A 21608-nucleotide genomic window follows, 5' to 3' on the forward strand; every position below is an offset into this window, starting at 1 on the left:
ACTTTTTCCCACAACATAGCTGTGACAAACTGACTCAAAGATTCAAAAAACATATTGAGTGGTCTAAAATGTTCAAGCTTTATTGAACCTAAATTTTTAGTTGAAAACTTACTTGACTTATTCTCAATCAAAAGTCAGCTATGACAATCCCAACCAACTTAATTGTGAAAGGTATCTATGTAAGGATGTCCAAAACCATGTGATTAAGGCTAAGTTTTTCCATTTTTATGTTAGAGAGTAATTAGATGATTTGTTGTCTCTAGGATTATGTTGTTAATAAGTGAGGAAAGCACTCCATTGATTCTTTTGCTATGTACCACCTCTAAATTAACATTCAAGTATTCATTCTTCCTGGTGTGATAGTGCACTTTTGATTGAAAAGTGTTTATTACAAAAAATAGCTACATTTAGTGACAAATTTTTAATTACGGCATCAATTTTTTTGAGATTAAATGTGACTTTTAGTCACAACAAAAGGTACATAGTATTTAGATACAAATTGTTACTAATTTATTTTTAGTCACAACAAGTATTGCGATTAAAAATACATTTAGTCACAACAAATTATAATTTTTTATCACTAATACATTTATCCACAGACCTTTTAGTCTCAACAGAAATAATGATTCATAATTAGTCACAATTTTTTTACTTTTAGTCACAAATTTTATTGTGACTAAAAATAAATTTTTTTATAGTGGTTTGAGGATTATGTTGTTATTCGTTAGTGTTCTTCAGCTCTTAGATCAATCTGATTCATAACAGTTAAAAGTTAGTTTGATGAGTTGTCAAGAGTGTTAGTTAGTTTATTGAGCTATTGATTTTTTTGTAAGTTCAATCTATATTCTACGAAGTTCATTTTTTTTCAATCTCTCTCTACTTTTCTCTATCTAAAGCTAATAAACCTATCCAAATTATATATTAAAACTTTGAATTTAATATAATGTAATTAGAATTATATTCATTTCTTATATTTTGTGCTTATATATTCGTTTGGTAGTAAATTTACATACTTTTCACATAGAAAATGGTAAAAACCTCAATTTATTATTTAAAATTAAACATGTGGAACAAAAAGGAAAAAAAGATTAATAAAGCACTTGTTTTTTTTTTCTAAAATACACAATATGTTTTTACTTTGAGCTTTGTGTAGAATAATAGATAAAAATTGACATGTGGTCTCTGAAACTCGTTATATATAATGGATACTATACTTGCAGATATAGAAATTAATGTTTGCACTAATTAATGAAAAGCTAATAATAGCTTATATGATTCAAACATGTCCAAAAGAACACCCCTTAAATCTGTGGTACTTATGTTTCCTTCCCTATTTTATTGTAATTTCTTTGTAGTCTGCTATTTTATTAATTCAAATTAACTAACTTGACTGCAATTTACTAATTATAACTGTTTTCATTCACTATAAATAATAAGAACTTTTTGTGTTAGCTAGTACTAATCAATAATAATAAAAACTTTTAAATCAATTATCATCATCATCTCCAATAATTTTAAATTAATAAGATCTCTAAAAATGTCTCTAAATCACAAAGCTTCAATAAAAGTTTTGTTGGTGGGACAAATATTGATGGTGATGATGATGATAATGATTGCTAGCACAACTTCCAAACCATTCCCAGGCAAAAAGTCATCTCATCGTAAACATTCTCACAATAAACATTCTCACTTTGACTTCCTCGATACCCACAATGCCATTCGTGCAGAGGTTGGCGTTGGCCCAATGACGTGGAATAAGACCTTAGTTGCTTATGCGAGAAACTATGCAAACTCAATGATAAGTAAGAATTGTGAATTGGAGCACTCTGGAGGAATTTATGGTGAGAATTTAGCTGCAGGTTATGGAGAAATGACAGGTGAGCAAGCTGTGAAGTTTTGGGCCACCGAGAAGACCATGTATGACTACACCTCCAACACGTGCAAGGAAGAGGATGGGTGTGGCCATTACCTTCAGGTAGTGTGGCGCAACTCCATTCGCCTTGGATGCGCCACAACCAAGTGTACCAACAATGGATTGGTGTTTGTCATTTGTAGCTATGATCCCCCGGGGAATTATATAGGGCAACGACCCTATTAAATTATGTCCTACATGTGGAACTTTTTGTGTGGAAGTTAATAAAGTTTTTTTTTGCAAAAATATATAATTATTGTTGTGGACAAAAAAAAAAGAATTTTCCAACTATTAATTTATTTATCTATCTTTTCAGTCCCTTTTTTTCTATTCTCTTTTCATTCCCCAAACTTTAACTCGAAGTCTTTTTAATTTTGAAAAAAATTCTCAACCTAATAAACAAGATAACTAATTACTAGAATTTGTAAGAAATTACTTTATAAAAAATGAAACATATATGATTAATTTACATTGCGAAAAACTCAAGAAAATTAATTATATGTATAATTGTACAACGAAAAAGATCGAAATACCTCAAATATTGATCTTTGAGCTTCTATCCTAAACAAGCTTCAGATCTACACAAGAAAACCAATTATATGAGTTACTGTTGAAACTTATTTTATCAGGATCTAGATTTACTAACATGTATGTTGATTAACACCCAAAATATGAATTCTCTAAACTAATAGAATAAACACATATAAAATTAAGAAAACCTTACATTGACTGCAGCGGAATAATATGTCTCCTTCAGCTCAGATTTCTATTCCTTGTTCCTTTCTGCTGCTGAGTAATAACAAGATCTAAGCCTAGATCTGCTTCTCCTTCATTTTGGTTACCCACCGTCTTCCAAACTATGATTGAGTACTTGACTTGTTATGTGTGGGCATGGTACTCTATCTAAAGGTTTGAATTAATAGAAGAACATCAAGAAGGATTCGAAATCACTATAGAAGGAAACTCTCACTTAGTAGTTGTTTAACAGAGTTAGAAAACTAGGTTTAGATTGATTGATGTAGGTTTGATGAGAATAAGAGCATCATATTTCTTTTATAGTATTTCAATTAGGATTTAGGATATAATTATATTGAGTAAAAAGATAAAATAACGGGAAAAAATACACTAAGTGGTTGGCCTCACTAGTTACAATTTTACTGCTTTATTTCAACCATTTGTCTTTTTTTTTTCAATAATGCCATATTTTCTAATTTCAATCCTATAAATGTCAAAACTATTTATTTAATAATTATAATTAAGGGTAAATTGCGGCATAAATACCTAATGTTTTCGATTTTATACACTTAAATACCTAATGTTTATTTTTGGTGGCAAAAATACCCAATTTTACAATTCTCTTATACCGTTACTACCACTTCCGTTATTAACTCATAAATATAGACACGTGGAGAGCCCAAATGCATTACATTTATTTATTTTATTTTAAAATTTAATATTCTTAATATAAAAAACTAAATATTACTTTTTTTTAAAAAAAAAAAATAAGAGAGATGCAATACTAAATTACCATAGCTGAGTGAACCAGTATAGTATATGGAACATGATTATCGAATTGAAGTGTCAATATCATCTGAAAATTGTTAATGAGAACACGTTTTTTTTAAACAAGTAGCATTTAGTTTTTGATATTAAGAATATTAAGTTTTAAAATAAAATAAAAATAATTGTAATGCATCTGAACCCTTCACGTGTCCATATTTATGAGTTAACGAAAGTGGTAGTAACAGTGTAAGAGAATTGTAACATGAGGTATTTTTGCCTGCAAAAATAAACATTAGGTATTTAAGTGTATAAAATCTAAAACATTAGGTATTTATGCCGCAATTTACCCTATAATTAATTATCAAATAAAATTGCCAATTATCTTATTTATTAATTAGACTTAACAAAGTCTCTTAATTAACAAATAAACCCAAAAATTTCTTTTTTTTTTTTCAATTAAGCCCTTACTCAGTGAAAATTCATAAATAAAACATAGTCTAATTGATTAGGGGGAGTGAGTGAGTGAGTAAAGATTTATTTTCCCCTATTTTCTCTTATTACTTCATTTTAAAAAATTGGGAAAATGCCCTCTCTAAAACAAACTCAAACCCCAGTTTTGGTCATACAATCTCACTCTTTATATATACATAAAAAGTTTTTTATTTGCTTAGATGCAAGTTTACTAGTTACTAGTTACTGGTTACTTGTTAGAATTTGTCCAAAAATTAAACTACTTTTTTTCTTTTGAAAACTAAGCTAGTTTGTTAAAATAACCAATATATATAATTAACTTTTTTTGTTTCTGAAATAATTAGTTTAGTATTGTGTGTATTTGAAGTTTGTTCTTTTAGGAGTGAAGATTTAATATTGGATCTGTAACTATCAGGTCTTTACAACTTGTTTCAAGCTTAGAAATATGATTGGTGGCATTAATGTTTTTCTTTTCAATAAAATTCAAATCATCAAGAACAACTCCTAAGAAAGAGAGGTTCATATCTTTCCTATTGAAAGCTTGAAAAGCATGGGCACAATCAGATTCAAATTGTAAAGTTCTAAATCCAGTCCTTTTGAACAATCTGATTTAGTTAAGCACAGCCATAGCTTGGTGTCATTTATATTTTTGAATGCCTACTCTTTGTGTTTTTGAAATGTCACGTCATTCGCCTTTTTTCCCTAGAGATCCTGTGGTGTTACACTGCTCAATTTGTTTTGCTTTTCAATTTTTTTCCACTGTTTTTGTATGTCAATGTTATATTGTAGCCTTCCTGTGTTTGTAGTCCTAGGACCTTTTCAGTTGGGATTTTCATTTGCTTATGACTAGATCTTTATCTCAATATATTTGTAAACCCTGTGTTTTATGGGTTTCACTTCCAACAAAAAGAAAGTAAGTAAACATTGTTTCTTTCTTCAGTATTTTAGTATATATATCGTGAAATTTTCTATTGTAGATATATACTGCTTCAAAAAAAGTAAAACAAGGACTACCTATTGGAAAAGCTGCCGCTGGTGGCCCATTTAATCTTATCAACCATTGAGGGAAGTGAGTGACTGAAAAGGATTTCTTGGGAAAATGGATGTTATTGTACTTTGGTTCTACTCACTGCCCTGATATCTGCCTAAATGAGTTAATAAAGTTGGCTGCTGCGATTGATAAAATAAGTAAGTTTATGAATTTACAGTTGACTTCTAAAGAAAATATTGAAGAAGGAAAAAGTATTGTTCTATTCCTTGAATTAGAAAATATTCTGTACATTGTAATATATAGACAACAGATAAGAGGACCACATACACGTGTCCTTAGTGACCACATACATGTGTCCTTAGTCTAGAAAATGCCAATTAAGTAATATAATAAAAGGTTACTCTTTGTATTGTTTAACATCCCCCTCAAACTCATTGGGCGAGGTAGCACATTGAGTTTGGTCCAAAGAGCATGAAAACGATGAGATGCCAGCGACTTTGTAAGACAATCAGCAAGTTGTTCATCAGAGGGAGTGTAGGATAGGCTGAGAGTTTTGTTGAGCACACGATCACGAATGAAGTGACAATCCAATTCAACATGTTTAGTTCGAGCATGGAGGACCGGATTGGATGCCAAATGTAAAGTACTAATGTTGTCACAATGAAGAACAGGACGATGAGACAACGGCATACCCAACTCGAACAAAAGAGATTGGATCCAAGAAACTTCAGCAGCTCCATTGGCCATGGCACGGTACTCCGACTCAGTGCTTGAGCGAGAAACGGCTTTCTGTTTTGAGGAGGACCAAGAGATGAGATTATGTCCAAGGAAAATACAGTAAGCACTTGTACTGCGTCGGTCGTCAGGACATGATGCCCAATCAGCATCAGTGAAGGCATGAAGAACATGATCTGAATGTGGTTGTACCAGCAACCCAAGGTGACTTGTACCCTTCAAATAACGCAGAACACGTTTCACAGCCTGGATATGAACATCAGTTGGAGAGTGCATAAACTGACAAAGTTTGTTAACCAAGAAGGCAAGATCAGGTCGAGTAAGAGTACAATATTGGAGAGCACCGACAAGACTCCGATATTCAGTAGAGCATGGTAAAGAACTTCCATCATGTAAAGAAAGTGAACCTAAAGCAAGAGGAGTGGACAAAGGTTTGGAATCCAATAATCCAGATTTAGATAGCAATTCACGGAAATATTTTGTTTGACTTAAGTGTAACCCAGCAGAGGAACGATGAACTTCCAAGCCAAGAAAGTAATGTAAATCACCGAGATCTTTCACAGAAAATTGACTATTGAGATAGGTCATTAAAGAAGCAATGGTGGTGGAAGATGAACCTGTGATAATGATATCATCAACGTACACTAGAACAATAAGAAAAGAATTACCAGCAGAGAAGTAAAACATCGAAGTGTCAGCTCGAGAAGCTTGAAAACCCCACTGAAATAAGGCATTGCTAAGTTTCATAAACCAAGCTCGAGGAGACTGGCGGAGACCATATAAGGACTTGAGTAACTTGCATACATGAGTAGGGCGGTCAGGATCAATAAATCCTTGGGGCTGGCTCATATAGACGGTTTCTTCAAGATCCCCATGTAGAAATGCATTTTGAATGTCTAATTGTTTAATAGGCCAATTGCGGGACACAGCAAGGCTGAGAACAAGACGAATAGTAGTGGGTTTAATCACCGGGCTAAAGATTTCATGAAAGTCAAGACCATGAGTTTGGTGGTAGCCTTTAGCCACCAAGCGGGCTTTATACCGCTCAACAGTTCCATCAGCATGTAATTTAATGTGGTACACCCACTTACAACCCACAATTTTAGCATTTGGAGGAGGGGGAACAAGGATCCAAGTGCCCTGTGAAAGTAGTGCAATCATTTCATGATTCATTGCTGTGCTCCAGACTTTCTGTTTAGTTGCTTCAGTAAAGCTAGATGGTTCAACAGGCACGCTCTTAAGGATGCTTGAAAATAACTTTGGTTTAAAAATTCCAGACTTAGCCCTTGTAATCATTGAATGAGTATTATGGGGTATGCAAGATTGCTCATTTTGGGGATGAACATTGCCAGCAGGTGGATTAGATGGAGAAGAATCAGTAGTAGAATTACTCATTGTAGGTGGAGAAGAAGAGGAGGGTGGTAGAGTTGAGGACATGGAAGGTCTAGATACTGGTGGAGTTGGACAAGGAGAGGACACTAAAGGTATATGAATGGGTGGAGAAGGTAATGAAGAGGGAGCAGATGAACGAGGATGTGGAGGAATAAAGGGAAGAGAAGTAATAACAGAGTGAGGTGTTTGAGTTGGTGAAGCTTGGACAGTGGAGAAGGGAAAATGGTGTTCATTGAACACAACGTGACGAGTTACATAAAGACGGCCCGAGGCAAGATTTAGACAAAGATAACCCTTATGACGACTGCTATAGCCGAGGAAAACACAAGATTGAGAGCGAAACTCTAATTTATGGGCATTATAAGGACGAAGAAAAGGAAAACACTCACAACCAAACACACGAAGATGAGTATACTGAGGTGGTTTGTTATATAACACAAAGTATGGACTTGTGAGATTAAGAACACGGGTTGGCAGCCTATTAATAAGATAGGTAGCAGCTGTGAAGGCATAAGGCCAGTACGTCAAAGGGGCAGAGGCATGAGCAAGCAAGGCAAGACCCATTTCGACAACATGACGATTTTTATGTTCCACTCTCCCATTTTGTTGAGGAGTGTGGGGGCAAGACAGTTCATGAATAATGCCATGAGAGGCAAAAACAGAGGTGAGGGAGCGAAATTCACCGCCCCAATCAGTGTGAACATGCTTAATGGGAGTGTCAAATTGAGTCAAAATCATTTGTTTAAAAGTAAGAAATACAGGTAGGGCCTCATCTTTGGAGGAGAGTAAATATAACCAAGTAAATCGGGAATAAACATCAATAAACAATATGAAATATCGAACACCAGTAATTGAAGAAACAGGAGATGGACCCCAGAAGTCACTGTGTATTAATTCAAAAGGCTTTGTAGCCCGAGATACAGAAATTAGAAAAGGAAGCCTATGAGATTTGGCTTGTTGACAAGCATTACAGAAAGAAAGCTTAGTATTCTTAGAAATGGAAAAATTACAAGAAGTTAAAACACGATTAGTAACATCTGAAGCTGGATGTCCCAAACGAGAGTGCCATAAATTCGGATCAGAAGTGGAGGTTTGAAACAGTTGAAATGGAGTGACAGAGGAAGTAGAGGATGGACTCGTGACTTTGTAAATGCCATTATCAAGAAGACCGGTCAGAAGAATTTGTTTGCTGACCTGATTTTTGACATAAAAACAATGGGGATAAAATTCAACGAAAGCATTGCTATCAGCACATAATTTAGACACACTGAGCAGATTTTTGGAAAGGGAAGGAGAGTGATAAACAGTAGATAATTTGATAACAGAATTATATGCTGGCAAATGAGCAGAACCGAAATGAGAAATTGAAGCATGCTTACCAGTACCCACTGCAATCTGATCAGTGCCTGTGAATGGTTGGGCGCTCTCTAGCAAGTTCAGATCCGGGGTAAAGTGGTGAGATGCCCCTGAATCCATGTACCAGGATGGATCTGAATAGGAAAAATTGCTAGGAGTAGATGGAGAAGGCAGAAGACCAGGAGTTGATGGAGAGAAGTTAGGGAGTGGTCTCGATGGGGATGAAGAAGGTTGGAGGCCATGGGTTTGTTGAGAGAAAAAAGCATTAAATGGTCTCTGTGGGGATGGAACAGGTTGATAGTTCAAGTTTTGGCGATGATAGCAAATATTAGCAGTATGGCCCACTTTGAAACATATTTGGCACTTGGGTCGATTCGGATTTGAAGATCTGGGTGATGGGTTAGGAGAGGACTGTGTAGTGGTCCAAGTAGGAGAAGATCTGGGAGGAGGAGATGAAAGCGAAGGGGTTCGATGGGGGTTTTGAGATGGAGAACAAGTGGATGGGGTAGAAGAGTGGTGTTTGTATTTAGATTTGTGAGGAGAAAGATTAGCAAAGTTGGCTTGAAGGGAGCTAAGTGTATCAACTGAGTTTTGACGATTTAGACGAGCATCATAGGTGAGAAGTAAGCTATATGCCTCCTCCATAGTGGGTTTTTCAGCTCGTGCCTGAATAGGGGTAACATAGGCATTGTAGTGACGACCCAATCCTTCCAAGAAATAGATCAGCTGATCGGTGTAGGAGACTGGATCTCCAGCAGCAGCAAGAGTGTTGCAAAGACCCCGAAATTTCTGGATATATGCAAAAGCAGTGAGTCCATCCTTCTTCATATGTTGCAGCTGAGTACGAAGCTCCGAGAGACGAGAGAATGAAGCAGCTGCATAAATTTGCTCCAAGGCATGCCAAATGTCGAAGGAAGTAGTATATCCCACAATTTGACCCAACATTGATTCATTTATGGAAGCATAAATCCAACTCATAACTAACGATTGTATCTCTGCCAAGTCTGAAATTCTTGATTAATTTGAGCAGCCGGATCTGAGTTGTTGATCACCGGACATGGACGTGAGCCATTGATGAAATCCTCTAAACCATTAGCAATAATAATATTGAGCATCTGAGTTTGCCAGACCACAAAGTTGTGTTCATTTAATTTCACAGAAATGGGTTGGTTTACGGAAGGAAGGGTGGGTAAAGGAGAAGAAGATGTTAAATTTTGGATGGGTGTTAATGGAGAAGGTGTGGGTGTGGATGGGACAAGAGGTTCAGATGGTACATGCGTGGTTGGTGGTTGGGAGACAGAATGAGATGTGCTGATTTGTGAGGCCATTGAGCTGTTAGTGGCTCTGATACCATAAAGAAAATATTGAAGAAGGAAAAAGTATTGTTCTATTCCTTGAATTAGAAAATGTTCTGTACATTGTAATATATAGACAACAGATAAGAGGACCACATACACGTGTCCTTAGTGACCACATACATGTGTCCTTAGTCTAGAAAATACCGATTAAGTAATATAATAAAAGGTTACTAATTGTATTGTTTAACAACTTCTCCTTTCTCACCTCCCTTTGCCTTTAGGAATCTCCTATTTTCCTTTAGAGAAAATATATTGTTTCTCTATAAGCATGTTAGATTTAGTTATAACGTTTTACTATAAAATGTTACTATAATAAAAATATTCTCGTGTAGAACAAAAAGTGGGGCTTGAAATTGTACCTATGTTCATCTCTGGTGATCCCGAGAGGGATACCGTCAACCAAGTTGCTGAATATGTCAAAGGTGCTTTTTCTTTCCATATATGAATGTTCATTGTTTATTCTATATTATCTAATTGGTTAATGTTTTTGTCATATAATTTCTTATTTTCTTCCACTACCAGAGTTCCATCCAAAGTTAATAGGGTTAACAGGAGATCCGGAGTGTTGCTCGTGCATATCGAGTCTACTATATGAAGACAGCAGAGGACGATTCTGATTATCTTGTTGATCATTCCATAGTCATGTATGCCTCCTCCTTTATTCCATTTTTTTCAATGGAAAAAACTTTGTTGAATTCCTTACCAACTTGCTTATTTGCCTGCTCATATTTATGTAATTGTATTTTCCTAATCATCTCTTTTAACCAAATGACATTCCTACCATAATCGTGATGGGTTCATAAGTCCTTGATCATATAAATAAGGCTGCAAAATTTTACATACATAGTATTGTTCTCATTATATTCTAAAAGTTGACACTTCCTATTTCTGTTGCCGATTCGATCCTCTTTCTTTCTTTCCATTTTTTTGATTTCTCTTGTGTCCTCTAATATGTGTATGCGTGTACATTTTTTGTAGATACTTGATGAGTCCTAACATGCAGTTTATGAAAGAATAACGATGGTGATTCACTTACTGATGGTATAATAAAAAAGATAAAGAACTACAAGAAGTAGAATCCAGTTTTGTTCTTAACGACAGACACAAAGTGCCTTTGGGAATTATTCATTTTTTAAAATTGAATTACATAACACATTTTAACTTTTTTTGTATTATGTATTTACTATTACATTAAATTATTTTAAATTTTGATAATGCAGACAAGAAAAATTGCAAAAATTACATGAAAATTTGTAATTTTCCCTTACCTACATTTATACTTCATTTTATAACCGACAGGTGAAGAAAAGTATTTCAACAATTTATGTGTCTTTTTTGAATCGACGGTATAAGTTTTTTCGTGACAGTTTGAAAATACCACAAAAAAATTTGCGTCATTTCTAAACCGACGTAGAAGATAAAAAAAAAAAGAGTGCATATTTTGTGTCGATTTTTAAATAAAGATAATTGTTTTTTGCGTCATTTTAAAAATGACCCTAATAAAAAACTATTTACGACTATGGTATATACGTCAGTTTTCTAAACCGACATAAATTCTTTAAATGACACTTAAAAACTGGCGGGAATTATACTTTTTGTAGTAGTGTTTCTGTAAAGTCTTTTTTTTTGGTAAGTTAGATGCCAAAATATTTTTTTACTTTATGGTAAGAATTATTTGCATTCATAACTGATTTTCTTACCTTGTTTATTCGGCTTTTATTGCTCTTTTCTATGTTAGGAAAGATGCATTTTTCAGCTGAACAATTCTTGTATGGAAACTTCTTGTAAGATAAGCAATTCTCTTATGGAAAGTTGGTTTTTAAAGGAAACTTTGATTATTGCCTTTTTCCTTGTTAAGTTCGATTTTGTCTTGATTATATCAGATCATATTCGCTGTTTATAGCAGGTATATATCAAGACCCAATACAAGATCAGACTCGTTTATGGCAAGTTTCCTTTTACGGTCGATTCTTTGCGTCGGATTCGATTCGATCTTTGCCGAGATCGAGTTTTTCTTAGGAAAGTTTTGTACAGCTGTAGATTCGATTTTGTGGCTGTCTCTAGGGTTTCTACGTTCTATAAAGAGAACCTAGAGAGCAGCCATTCAAATCAACTCTTCTCGTATTTATTTTTTTGCATTTTTCTTATTTGTGTGAAGAGAGCTTTTGTTATGTGAGAACCTAGTTCTTCATCTAGGTTCTAGTGTTTTATATATATATATCAGTTCTTACTCTATCCGAGAGTTTGTTAGAACGACTTGACTGAACAAGAGAGTGATCTTCGGGAGAGGACTTTTTGAAGCCTTACTTCGGGAGGAAGTAAGCACTCACACTTCAAATAAGACGAAGGGAGTTCGCGCTTGAAGGTGTTTCAGAAGTCAGATTCATAAAGTGTAATACAAATAAGGATTGCGGCAATAATTTAGAGGTAGTCTAAACTTGTATAAGTCAATTGTCTTTGTAATTGTTGATACTTTATTAGTTGATTTCATTCTTTGGGTGTAGCCCCGTGGACTAGGAGTGTTCGAAAGAACACTCATACCACGTACAAATCTCTTGTGTCAAGTTATTTAATTTTCTACAACTATTTTTATATTCTGTCTGTTCTGTTTTGTCGCTGCAAAATTGGGTTCTACAGTAACAGAATTACATTATTCTGCAGACGTATACAGTTTTATATTTTCATATATATTATTGACATTTGCAAAAACTTAGTTTTTCAGTTTCCATGAGAGGCTGCTACACATTGATGAATATTTTAGCAATAGAGTAGTTGTACTGTTGAATATCTTTCTCAATAAAAAAATTCTTTAACTTCTCTTTCACTTGTGCAACCCTTTTCCAATACCAGCTTGATGCATTGGGGACGTCATAGTCACACCAATTGTTTTGTTTTATATATATCGAGTTGACCTATCGAATATAAAGGTTATCTTTTATGGAAGAAATGGCCTAAACATATTTCCTCAAGGCACAAAGGGCACATTTAACACAACTTTTGGAAAAGCTAACAACTACTTTTTAAAAAAGTTATGACAAAAAGGTATTTGGTAATCAGTTAAAAAACAACTTATTGAAGAATTTATTGAAAAGCTACAGCTAAAAGTTAAAGTTGGCGCAACTCAACTTTTAGAAAAAGTTGTTTTAATTAAAACACTCTATAATAAATTATTTTTTGCTAAAAATTTATTTAATTATTTATTATATATTACAAAAAAGAAAAATAATTTTAGAAGGAAAAAATATTTAAAATAATTAATATTTAAATTTCTAATTTGTTATTTTGTTTTAAAAAATATTTTATATTTATATTTTTATTTTTATTTTTATTATTAACAAACAATATCAACCTAAATTTTTTATAAACTACAATTTTTTCTTTTACAAGTGATAAAAATATAATTTAAAAATATTAAAAAAAAAATTATCAAATGCATATAAATTTATACTATAGATTGAAAAGTGTTCACTACAAAAAACAGTTACAATTAGTGACAACTTCTTAATCACAACATAAATTTTTTGTGACTAAATGTGACTTTTAGTCACAACAAAATGTTACTTGTAACTAATACATAGTATTTAAATACAATTTGTCACGAATTATGTTTTAGTCACATTGTTGTGACTAAAAATACATTTAGTCACAAAAAATTGTAATTTTTTTTTACTAATACATTTAGTCACAAACCTTTTAGTCACAACAGGAGTAATGATTCATAATTAGTCACAATTTTTTTACTTTTACTTTTAGTCACAATTTTTATTATGACTTAAAATAAATTTTTTATAGTGGTTTGATGAATTGTCAAGAGTATAAGTTAGTTTTTCAGTACTCACTTGTTACTACTCTTTATAGAAGCTCTATTGAGTTATTGATTTTTTTGTTAGTTCAATCCATATTCTACAAAGTTCATTTTCTTCAATCTCTCTCTACTTTTCTCTATCTAAAGCTAATAAACCTACCCAAATTATATATTAAAATTTTGAATTTAATATAATGATTCAAATTATATTCAATTCTTATATTTTGTTTATATATATTCGTTTGGTAGTAAATTTTCATACTTTTCACAAAGAAAATGCTTAAAACCTCAATTTATTATTTTAAAATTAAAAAGATGCTTAAAACCTCAATTGATATGTGGTTCCTGAAACTCGTTATATATAGTGGATACTTGCAAATTTAGGAATTAATGTTTCCACAAATTAATGAAGAGCTAATAATAGCTTATATGATTCAAACATGTCCAAAAAAACACCCCTTAAATTTGTGATACTTATGTTTCCTTCCCTATTTTATTGTAATTTCTTTGTACTCTGCTATTTTATTAATTCAAATTAACTATAAATTCACTTTTTAAATCTATAAATATAACTTGATTTCCATTTACTAATTATAACTGTTTTCATTCACTATAAATAAGAACTTTTTGTTTCAGTACTATTCAACAATAATAAAAACTTTTAAATCAATTATCATCATCATCTCCAATAATTTTAAATTAATAAGATCTTTAAAAATGTCTCTAAATCACAAAGCTTCAATAAAAGTTTTGTTGGTGGGACAAATATTGATGGTGATGATGATGATAATGATTGCTAGCACAACTTCCGAACCATTCCCAGGCAAAAAGTCATCTCATCGTAAACATTCTCACAATAAACATTCTCACTTTGACTTCCTCGATACCCACAATGCCATTCGAGCAGAGGTTGGAGTTGGCCCAATGACGTGGAATAAGACCTTAGTTGCTTATGCGAGAAACTATGCAAACTCAATGATAAGTAAGAATTGTGAGCTGGAGCACTCTGGAGGAATTTATGGTGAGAATTTAGCTGCAGGTTATGGAGAAATGACAGGCGAGCAAGCTGTGAAGTTTTGGGCCACCGAGAAGACCATGTATGACTACACCTCCAACACGTGCAAGGAAGAGGACGGGTGTGGCCATTACCTTCAGGTAGTGTGGCGCGACTCCATTCGCCTTGGATGCGCAACAACCAAGTGTAGCAACAATGGATTGGTGTTTGTCATTTGTAGCTATGATCCCCCGGGGAATTATATAGGGCAACGACCCTATTAAATTATGTCCTGCATGTGGAACTTTTTGTGTGGAAGTTATAAAGCTTTTTTTGCCAAAATACATAATTATTGTTGTGGTAAAAAAAAAAAAAAATCTCCAACTATTAATTTATTTATCTATCTTTTCAGTCCATTTTCTTCCATTCTCTTTTCATTCCCCAAACTTTAAGCCGAAGTCTTGTTATTTTGAAAAAAAATTCTCAATCTAATAAACAAGATAACTAATTACTAGAATTTGTAAGAAATTACTATATAAAAAATACAAAACATATATGATTAATTTACATTGCGAAAAAATCAAGAAAATTGAATATATATATATATAAATGTACAACGAAGAAGATCGAAATACCTCAAATATTGATCTTTGAGCTTCTATCCCACATGAGCTTCAGATATACACAAGAAAACAAATTATATGAGTTACTGTTAGAACTTGTTTTACCAGAATCTAGATTTACTACCATGTATGTTGATTAACATCCAAAATATGAATTCTCTAAACGAATAGAATAAACACATATAAAGTTTAGAAAACCTTATATTGATGGCAGTAGAATAATATGTCTCTTTCCGCTCAGATCTCTATCCCTTGTTCCTTTCTGTCGCAGAGTAATAACAAGATCTAAGCCTAGATCTGCTTCTCCTTCGGTTTGGTTACCCACCGTCTTCCAAACTATGATTGAGTACTTGACTTGCTATGTGTGGGCGTGGTACTCTATCACTAAAGGCTTGAATTAATAGAAGAACAACAAGAATGATTCGAAATCAATATAGAAGGAAACTCTCACTTAGTAGTTGTTTGACAGAGTTAGAAAACTAGGTTTAGATTGGTTGATGTAGGTTTGATGAGCATAAGAGCATCATGTTTCTTTTATAGTATTTCAACTAGGGTTTAGGATTTAATTATATGGAGTAAAAAAGATAAAATAACGGGAAAAATTACACTAAGTGGTCGGCCACACATGTCGGCCTCACTAGTTACAATTTTACCACTTTATTTTAACTATATCGTTTTTTTCAATTATGCCATATTTTTTTAATTTCAATTCTATAAATGTCAAAATTATTTATTTAATGATTATAATTAATCATCAAATAAAATTGCCATTTATCTTATTTATTAATTAGACTTAACAAAGTCTCTTAATTAACAAATAAACCCTAAAACCTCTTTTTTCTCAATTACGCCCTTACTTAGCGAAAATTCATAAATAAGACATAGTCTAATTTTAGAATTATAATTGATAAATTAAAACCAATTAACTGAGTCTATAAGTAGTATTATCTCAACAAGTGTGGGGACCATGGGCCTATCTATGCAAGCTTCCAATAAGTAGAACTTGAATTTACCAAGTAAATTCTTTAACTTATTAATTCCTCCTTACACCACTATAAATTCGAAATTGCACTCTTAATTATATAGAACGCTCTATATGTACCAAGCAATAGATATGCTATGAATTATCCATTGTTTGAATCCAAAAAGTCAAAGATCCTCTATAAATATTCTACATCGAATATGGACAAATTTATTGTTCTACCCTTCAATGTATTATATCCTTAAAACACTTAGCTACATATAAATGACATTTCAGTGAACTAATATAATTACTGAAATAAGACCTCAATACTTTATCTCTATTAAGACACTGTTTCTTTTGGAGTTGTTGTTATTGCACTTGCCCCTAGTGTTTATGCCAATAGAGGTTTGGGCAGAATATTTATTGCCTGTTTGCACACTTGGCATGTCTTGGGGCTGTAGGGCACTCTTAGACTGCCTATTTTTGACTTGCCCTGATTGGGCTTGTTAAACAGCTTCCTCTAGCTTGATAAAGTCGTCAGCTCTGTCAAGGAACTCGTTATATTGTTCGTTTAGATCCTCCAAATATCTTTCTAGAAGTCACTCAATGGAAGGATGCCACAAGTATGGCATTATCTCGAATTTTTTCTATTAGGCCTTTAACCTTGGTGGCTTCGGCAATAAACCTTCGGACGTAATCCTTCAAAGGTTTGGCTTTTCGTAGTTTAACCTCAACAAGATCTTCCAGTTACGATGGTATCAGTGTTGAGGATAAGAACTTGGTGTAGAATTATTGGGAAATTCACTCCAAGAATTGAATCTTCCTGGAGCTAACTTGAAGTACCATTGTTAAGATGTTTTTGATAGGGTTTTTGAGAAGATCCGACACTGCACATCACCATTAATCTTCTAAGGTTCAAGTTGCATCTAGAAGTATCTTGATGTGTGCTAATGGATCCTCTCGTCTGGTATACATCTTCCATACTGATGAACCCCTTGACCTATCCAGTTCACGATCTGAAGGTTTTAGGCCAGCTAGGCCCTTGATCATGTATCTTATCTGATCCAACTATGCTTGCACAAAAAGATCCGATGTTGTAGAGGCCTTTCTAATTGTCCCTTTTTGGATGGGCTGCTGCCCTAAATTGACCAAAGTCTAGCTGGCCATACCCTGTGAAAGGGCTTGCTCGAGGCTGGCTAGGCCTAGACCTGATTGCTGGCTTTGGCCAGCCACTCATGGGTAGGGGAAATGGCCTTAGCCGGCCAGCCATACTCTAGGCTACTGCTCATGGCCGGCTATCCCTACACTAGGTAGGGCCTAGCCTCCTATTCTTCTGTGATTGGATGGTGTAGCATGTGTGTTGACAGGGGGTAGATCACACGAATTGCTGGAGTTAGATGGATCTATGTATTTGAAGTGATTGGAGTCACTTCTCAAGTTGTTGTTGTCTTCGGCGTTTCCAATTGTTCCAGAACATAACTGATTAATGATTGGCCATTGGGTTACACACTCCTGGATTGTAACGTCCTAAAACTTAGATACGCTATAGTGATTTTCTAATTGATGTGCCACCTTTGCTAATCATAGGGTGTTCCTTGAAAATCATACCAAATTAATTTTAATTAAATTACTAAATTTTATATCGTTTTATATATTTATTTACAAAAAGTCAGGATCCCATATTTAAACTTTACAAACATTCTCAAAATATATTAAAATTTGGTCACATAGCAGCTACAAAAATACAACCCCAGATGTCCCGAGACCGAACACTCCAGGTCGTGTCGCCTCGACATGTACAATCACCATCCTAGCCCAGAGCTCACTCCTGTTCAGCTTTTGCCTTCCCTTTACCTACACATGGAAGTAGCAACTGTGAGTCAACATACTTAGTAAGAAAAATATATAACAAATAATATAATATCAACTTGTATCTAGGCGCCCATACACCTATTTACAAGGCTTAACAAATGAGTAAGAATGTTCTTTACTAGGGTACAACCATTGTACCACATACATTATGTACCACTTCTGTACGAGTGTTGGTAGGGTTTGTTTCGTACCCCGAGTACCACTAAGTGCTATACCACACACACCTCGTACCTTTCTGTACTAGTGCTGGTAATATCGTAACGTACTCTTTAAACATTGTACACTATACCAATGCACTTTGTACCACCACAGTACTAGTGTTGGTAGTGTACGAATCACAACAAGCATGCCTATATATCACACATACATACATTCTCATATATACAATATGTTTTATTCTATTCTTACCTCGTTTCTGAACTCAAGTTAGTTGGCCGACCTGAACAGAAAATCTCGTGCTGGATGGATGCTCTAATCACAATCACATAAACGGGTAAACGACATGCCAAAACCCTAATCTGGGAAACCCAACCCCCAACTAACGGTTCTGCTATTGGTAACTAGTACAATAATATCCTCATTATCAAGGAATAAACCAACCAAGGCTTAGAAAATAGCATGAATTGATGAATCAAACAATTTTGAAAACCTGTCCCTATTTCGGTTAACCGGTTTTACAGGACCTGTCAAACCGGTTAACTAATTTGCACCAAGTTTTCCCAAACAATTCAAATCTTGATCAAAACGTGCCCAATCCGTGCCAAACCTTCCAAAACACCTAGTACAACATCCAACAACATTTTCCAAGGAAGAAAACCAAGAAATACACATATAAACAAAACATGCCATTAATGACTCAAGTTTGAGTTTTCAAACTTGATCATTCACCATAAAACTCACCAAAATCAGTTACTAAAACTCAATCTTAACTCAAATTGAACCTAGAAATTGAATCACAACTCATTCAAACCCTAACAGCCACTGCAACTCAAAATTGAATTAAAAGGCTAAACTTCAAGCTTAAGTACCTAGAGAATCATGGTGCTAGGGCTTACCTCCACTTGGAAACACCTCAATTTCCAGCTGAAATCTAGAAAAATTGTCAGGGTTAGGGTTGATCTTACTGGTCCTTGTGGTGGTCGAGCAAAGAAGAGAGAGAGAAGGGATTTATTAATTTTTCTCTTAATTTCTTAATTTTCTTTCTAAATGAAATGTCTAAAACAATTACTTCAGCTAAGATAATCAAATGGTAGCTGTCAAGCCTCCAAATAGCCACCACATCACACTAATAAAAATTATCAAAATGCCCTTGTCACTTATACTTAAGCTAAATAAAGTCTAGGGATAAAATGGTCCAAAACCACAATCTTGCCTAACCCTGGTATTCTATTTATCTCAAATATTCATCCCACTAAGAAAAAAGTTCTAGACTTACCCATGTGACTCTAACAACCATCCATTGCATTTTTCGTCATCGCCGAGCAAAATAATAAAAATTACATAATTCATATATAACACATATAATGCTCCTATAGTTTAATAAAATCTCCAAAATGGAGAAACTATAATTCTAATGTCCATTTCTAATAATGGTACCCACAATATAATAAATTCGTGCATAATTATAAAAATATCAATAATTAACCTAATTGTGTTTACTAATCTATATTCTAATGTGCGGTCATTACAAGGATGCTCTGCGACAAGAGTTCACCCTGTTTGGCAAGAGGTTCACCACTAAGGGGCTAGCTGGAAAAAGTTTGTCCATCGGGGGTGTTGTTAAGCCAGAGATCCCTAGCTGGTCCACTAGACCATTAGTTGCCAGGGTTTAGCTGTTCTTGCCACAAGATCTTTGTGGCAAGACTTGTCCTCCTTCAAGCAGGAGAAGGTCTATCCTAGTTCCATGAGGAAACTAGTTGGAAAGTTTTCTGTGGACCCTCCCTGATCTATCAACTAGTCTCCCTCTTCTGGCAGTTCTCTAATTAAACTGCCTTATCAGGTCACTAGCTTCTATATTATGACAGTCTATTTCCACCTGGTCAGATCAGAGGTTGTACTCTTGGTCACCCATCCATCTCAAAAAAATTTGTCTCTGTTGTGTGAATACATCGCAACCAACATCATGTGGTTCTTCAATTCGACCGACTTGACAGACAGCCTCTCTAAGTTTGGTTAACTCAAGATCTTCTCCCAAGTCTACATTGGGCTTGCCAATGGCTGGCTCGCCAATTCATGGCCTCGTCTTTCAAGCATAATACTGGGGAAACAGATCTAGTCGTGGTGCCCAAGGTAGCTCCACGTTGGCCATTCCTTAAGTACGAGGCGCCAATGGAGGTTCCTCCATGGGTGGCAGAGGTTGATCATTAAGAACTACTGGGTTGGTATAGTGTCCACCTAATTGGGATTATATGCCTCAAATAAAATTCATTTCAATATAATCTTAGTTGTTATCAATAGAACATTAGAAATCATTTATGTTTATATGTATTATTCATGTTTATTGTTTGATATACAATTTCTATTGAATCCAAAATATATAGTAATTCACATTTACATGATGTCTCAATTGGATTATTTTTTGCGAAGTGAGCAAGTTCACGCCAGAAGTTCACATGCTTGTTTTTAAGGCTTGTTTGTACACAATTTGGAAAGGGAGGAATAAACCTTTGTGGAATATTATTAACTATACAAAACAGATTATTGTGAGAAGGATTCAAAACTTACATGAAAGTCATATACGAAGAGAGAGGATATTGTTTGGGTAAACAATTTATGTAATACCTGTAATTAGATTGATTGATTCAAGGTGTAAGGTTGTAAAGTTTGTTCAGAAATGAATACAAATAACTCATTTATCCAAATAAAAAAAAATTGTGAGATGAAAGTATAAAACATATAAATTTATGTACATATAATATTAATATTATGTTTTAATGGTGAAAATAAAACATTAAAAAAATTAACTTATAAAATATTGAGGATGCCAAATGACGTCATCCTCCGTCGTCATATATATTAAATCATAATAATATTCTAATTTTACCAAATTATGGTCACCTTTCTACTCATAGGCCCGTGATTGACGTTCGGCAGAAAAGACTCAACCACAAAAAATAATATAGTTAGTCTCTATTGATAGAAGGTCAAGCCGCCTCTGAATAATATTTTTTCTTAAGAAAAATAAAATAAAGGGTACATAAAATAAGAAATTATTGTGCACATTGTATTACATAGAATAAATGGTAGAGAATTGAGTCATATATAAGAATATGAGTTACTTCACTCATTGCTAATTAGTTTTGAGATAGCACTTCATGATTCTCAACAGAAACACTTGGACCTCCAAGTCATGGCCCTGTGAATAGTATTAGTTGTGGTTTATGGAATTTTTGTGACAAAAAGACTTATCCGCATGTGAATTTTTGTGAGTAGTATTAGTAACGTATCATGTGGTTTAAGGTCAAGACACAATTTTGACACTAAGTAATTTGAATTAATTATCCTTATTTAAGATGCATCCTCCTATCGAAAATTGACTACATAGATGTGTATCATGTGTTTGTGTGTGACATTTACATTGACGATATTGATGGCAAAATTATGTGAACCATATAGATTGTAACCTTTAATCT

General features: G+C 33.9%; 2 protein-coding genes and 1 pseudogene across 2 annotated transcripts; all 3 read left to right on the top strand.

Annotated features, from left to right (window-relative positions):
• The first annotated feature begins 1463 nt into the window (after window positions 1-1463).
• LOC115717244 (pathogenesis-related protein 1B-like) lies at window positions 1464-2160 on the top strand. Its single transcript, XM_061107174.1, has one exon. It carries the CDS (start codon window positions 1538-1540, stop codon window positions 2096-2098), a length of 561 nt encoding a protein of 186 aa, XP_060963157.1. The 5' UTR covers window positions 1464-1537; the 3' UTR covers window positions 2099-2160.
• Window positions 2161-4772: 2612 nt separating this feature from the next.
• On the top strand, window positions 4773-10845 carry LOC115717234 (protein SCO1 homolog 1, mitochondrial-like; annotated as a pseudogene).
• Window positions 10846-14163: 3318 nt separating this feature from the next.
• LOC115702490 (pathogenesis-related protein 1B-like) lies at window positions 14164-14933 on the top strand. Its single transcript, XM_030629931.2, has one exon. It carries the CDS (start codon window positions 14241-14243, stop codon window positions 14799-14801), a length of 561 nt encoding a protein of 186 aa, XP_030485791.1. The 5' UTR covers window positions 14164-14240; the 3' UTR covers window positions 14802-14933.
• The last annotated feature ends 6675 nt before the right edge of the window (window positions 14934-21608 follow it).

The sequence above is a fragment of the Cannabis sativa genome, chromosome X, assembly GCF_029168945.1.
Source record: "Cannabis sativa cultivar Pink pepper isolate KNU-18-1 chromosome X, ASM2916894v1, whole genome shotgun sequence".
NCBI classification, from domain to species: domain Eukaryota; kingdom Viridiplantae; phylum Streptophyta; class Magnoliopsida; order Rosales; family Cannabaceae; genus Cannabis; species Cannabis sativa.

Bases quoted from the DNA above. Each gene is read 5' to 3' on its own strand.
- LOC115717244 (XM_061107174.1), top strand. From the start codon at position 1,538: ATGTCTCTAAATCACAAAGCTTCAATAAAAGTTTTGTTGGTGGGACAA.
- LOC115702490 (XM_030629931.2), top strand. From the start codon at position 14,241: ATGTCTCTAAATCACAAAGCTTCAATAAAAGTTTTGTTGGTGGGACAA.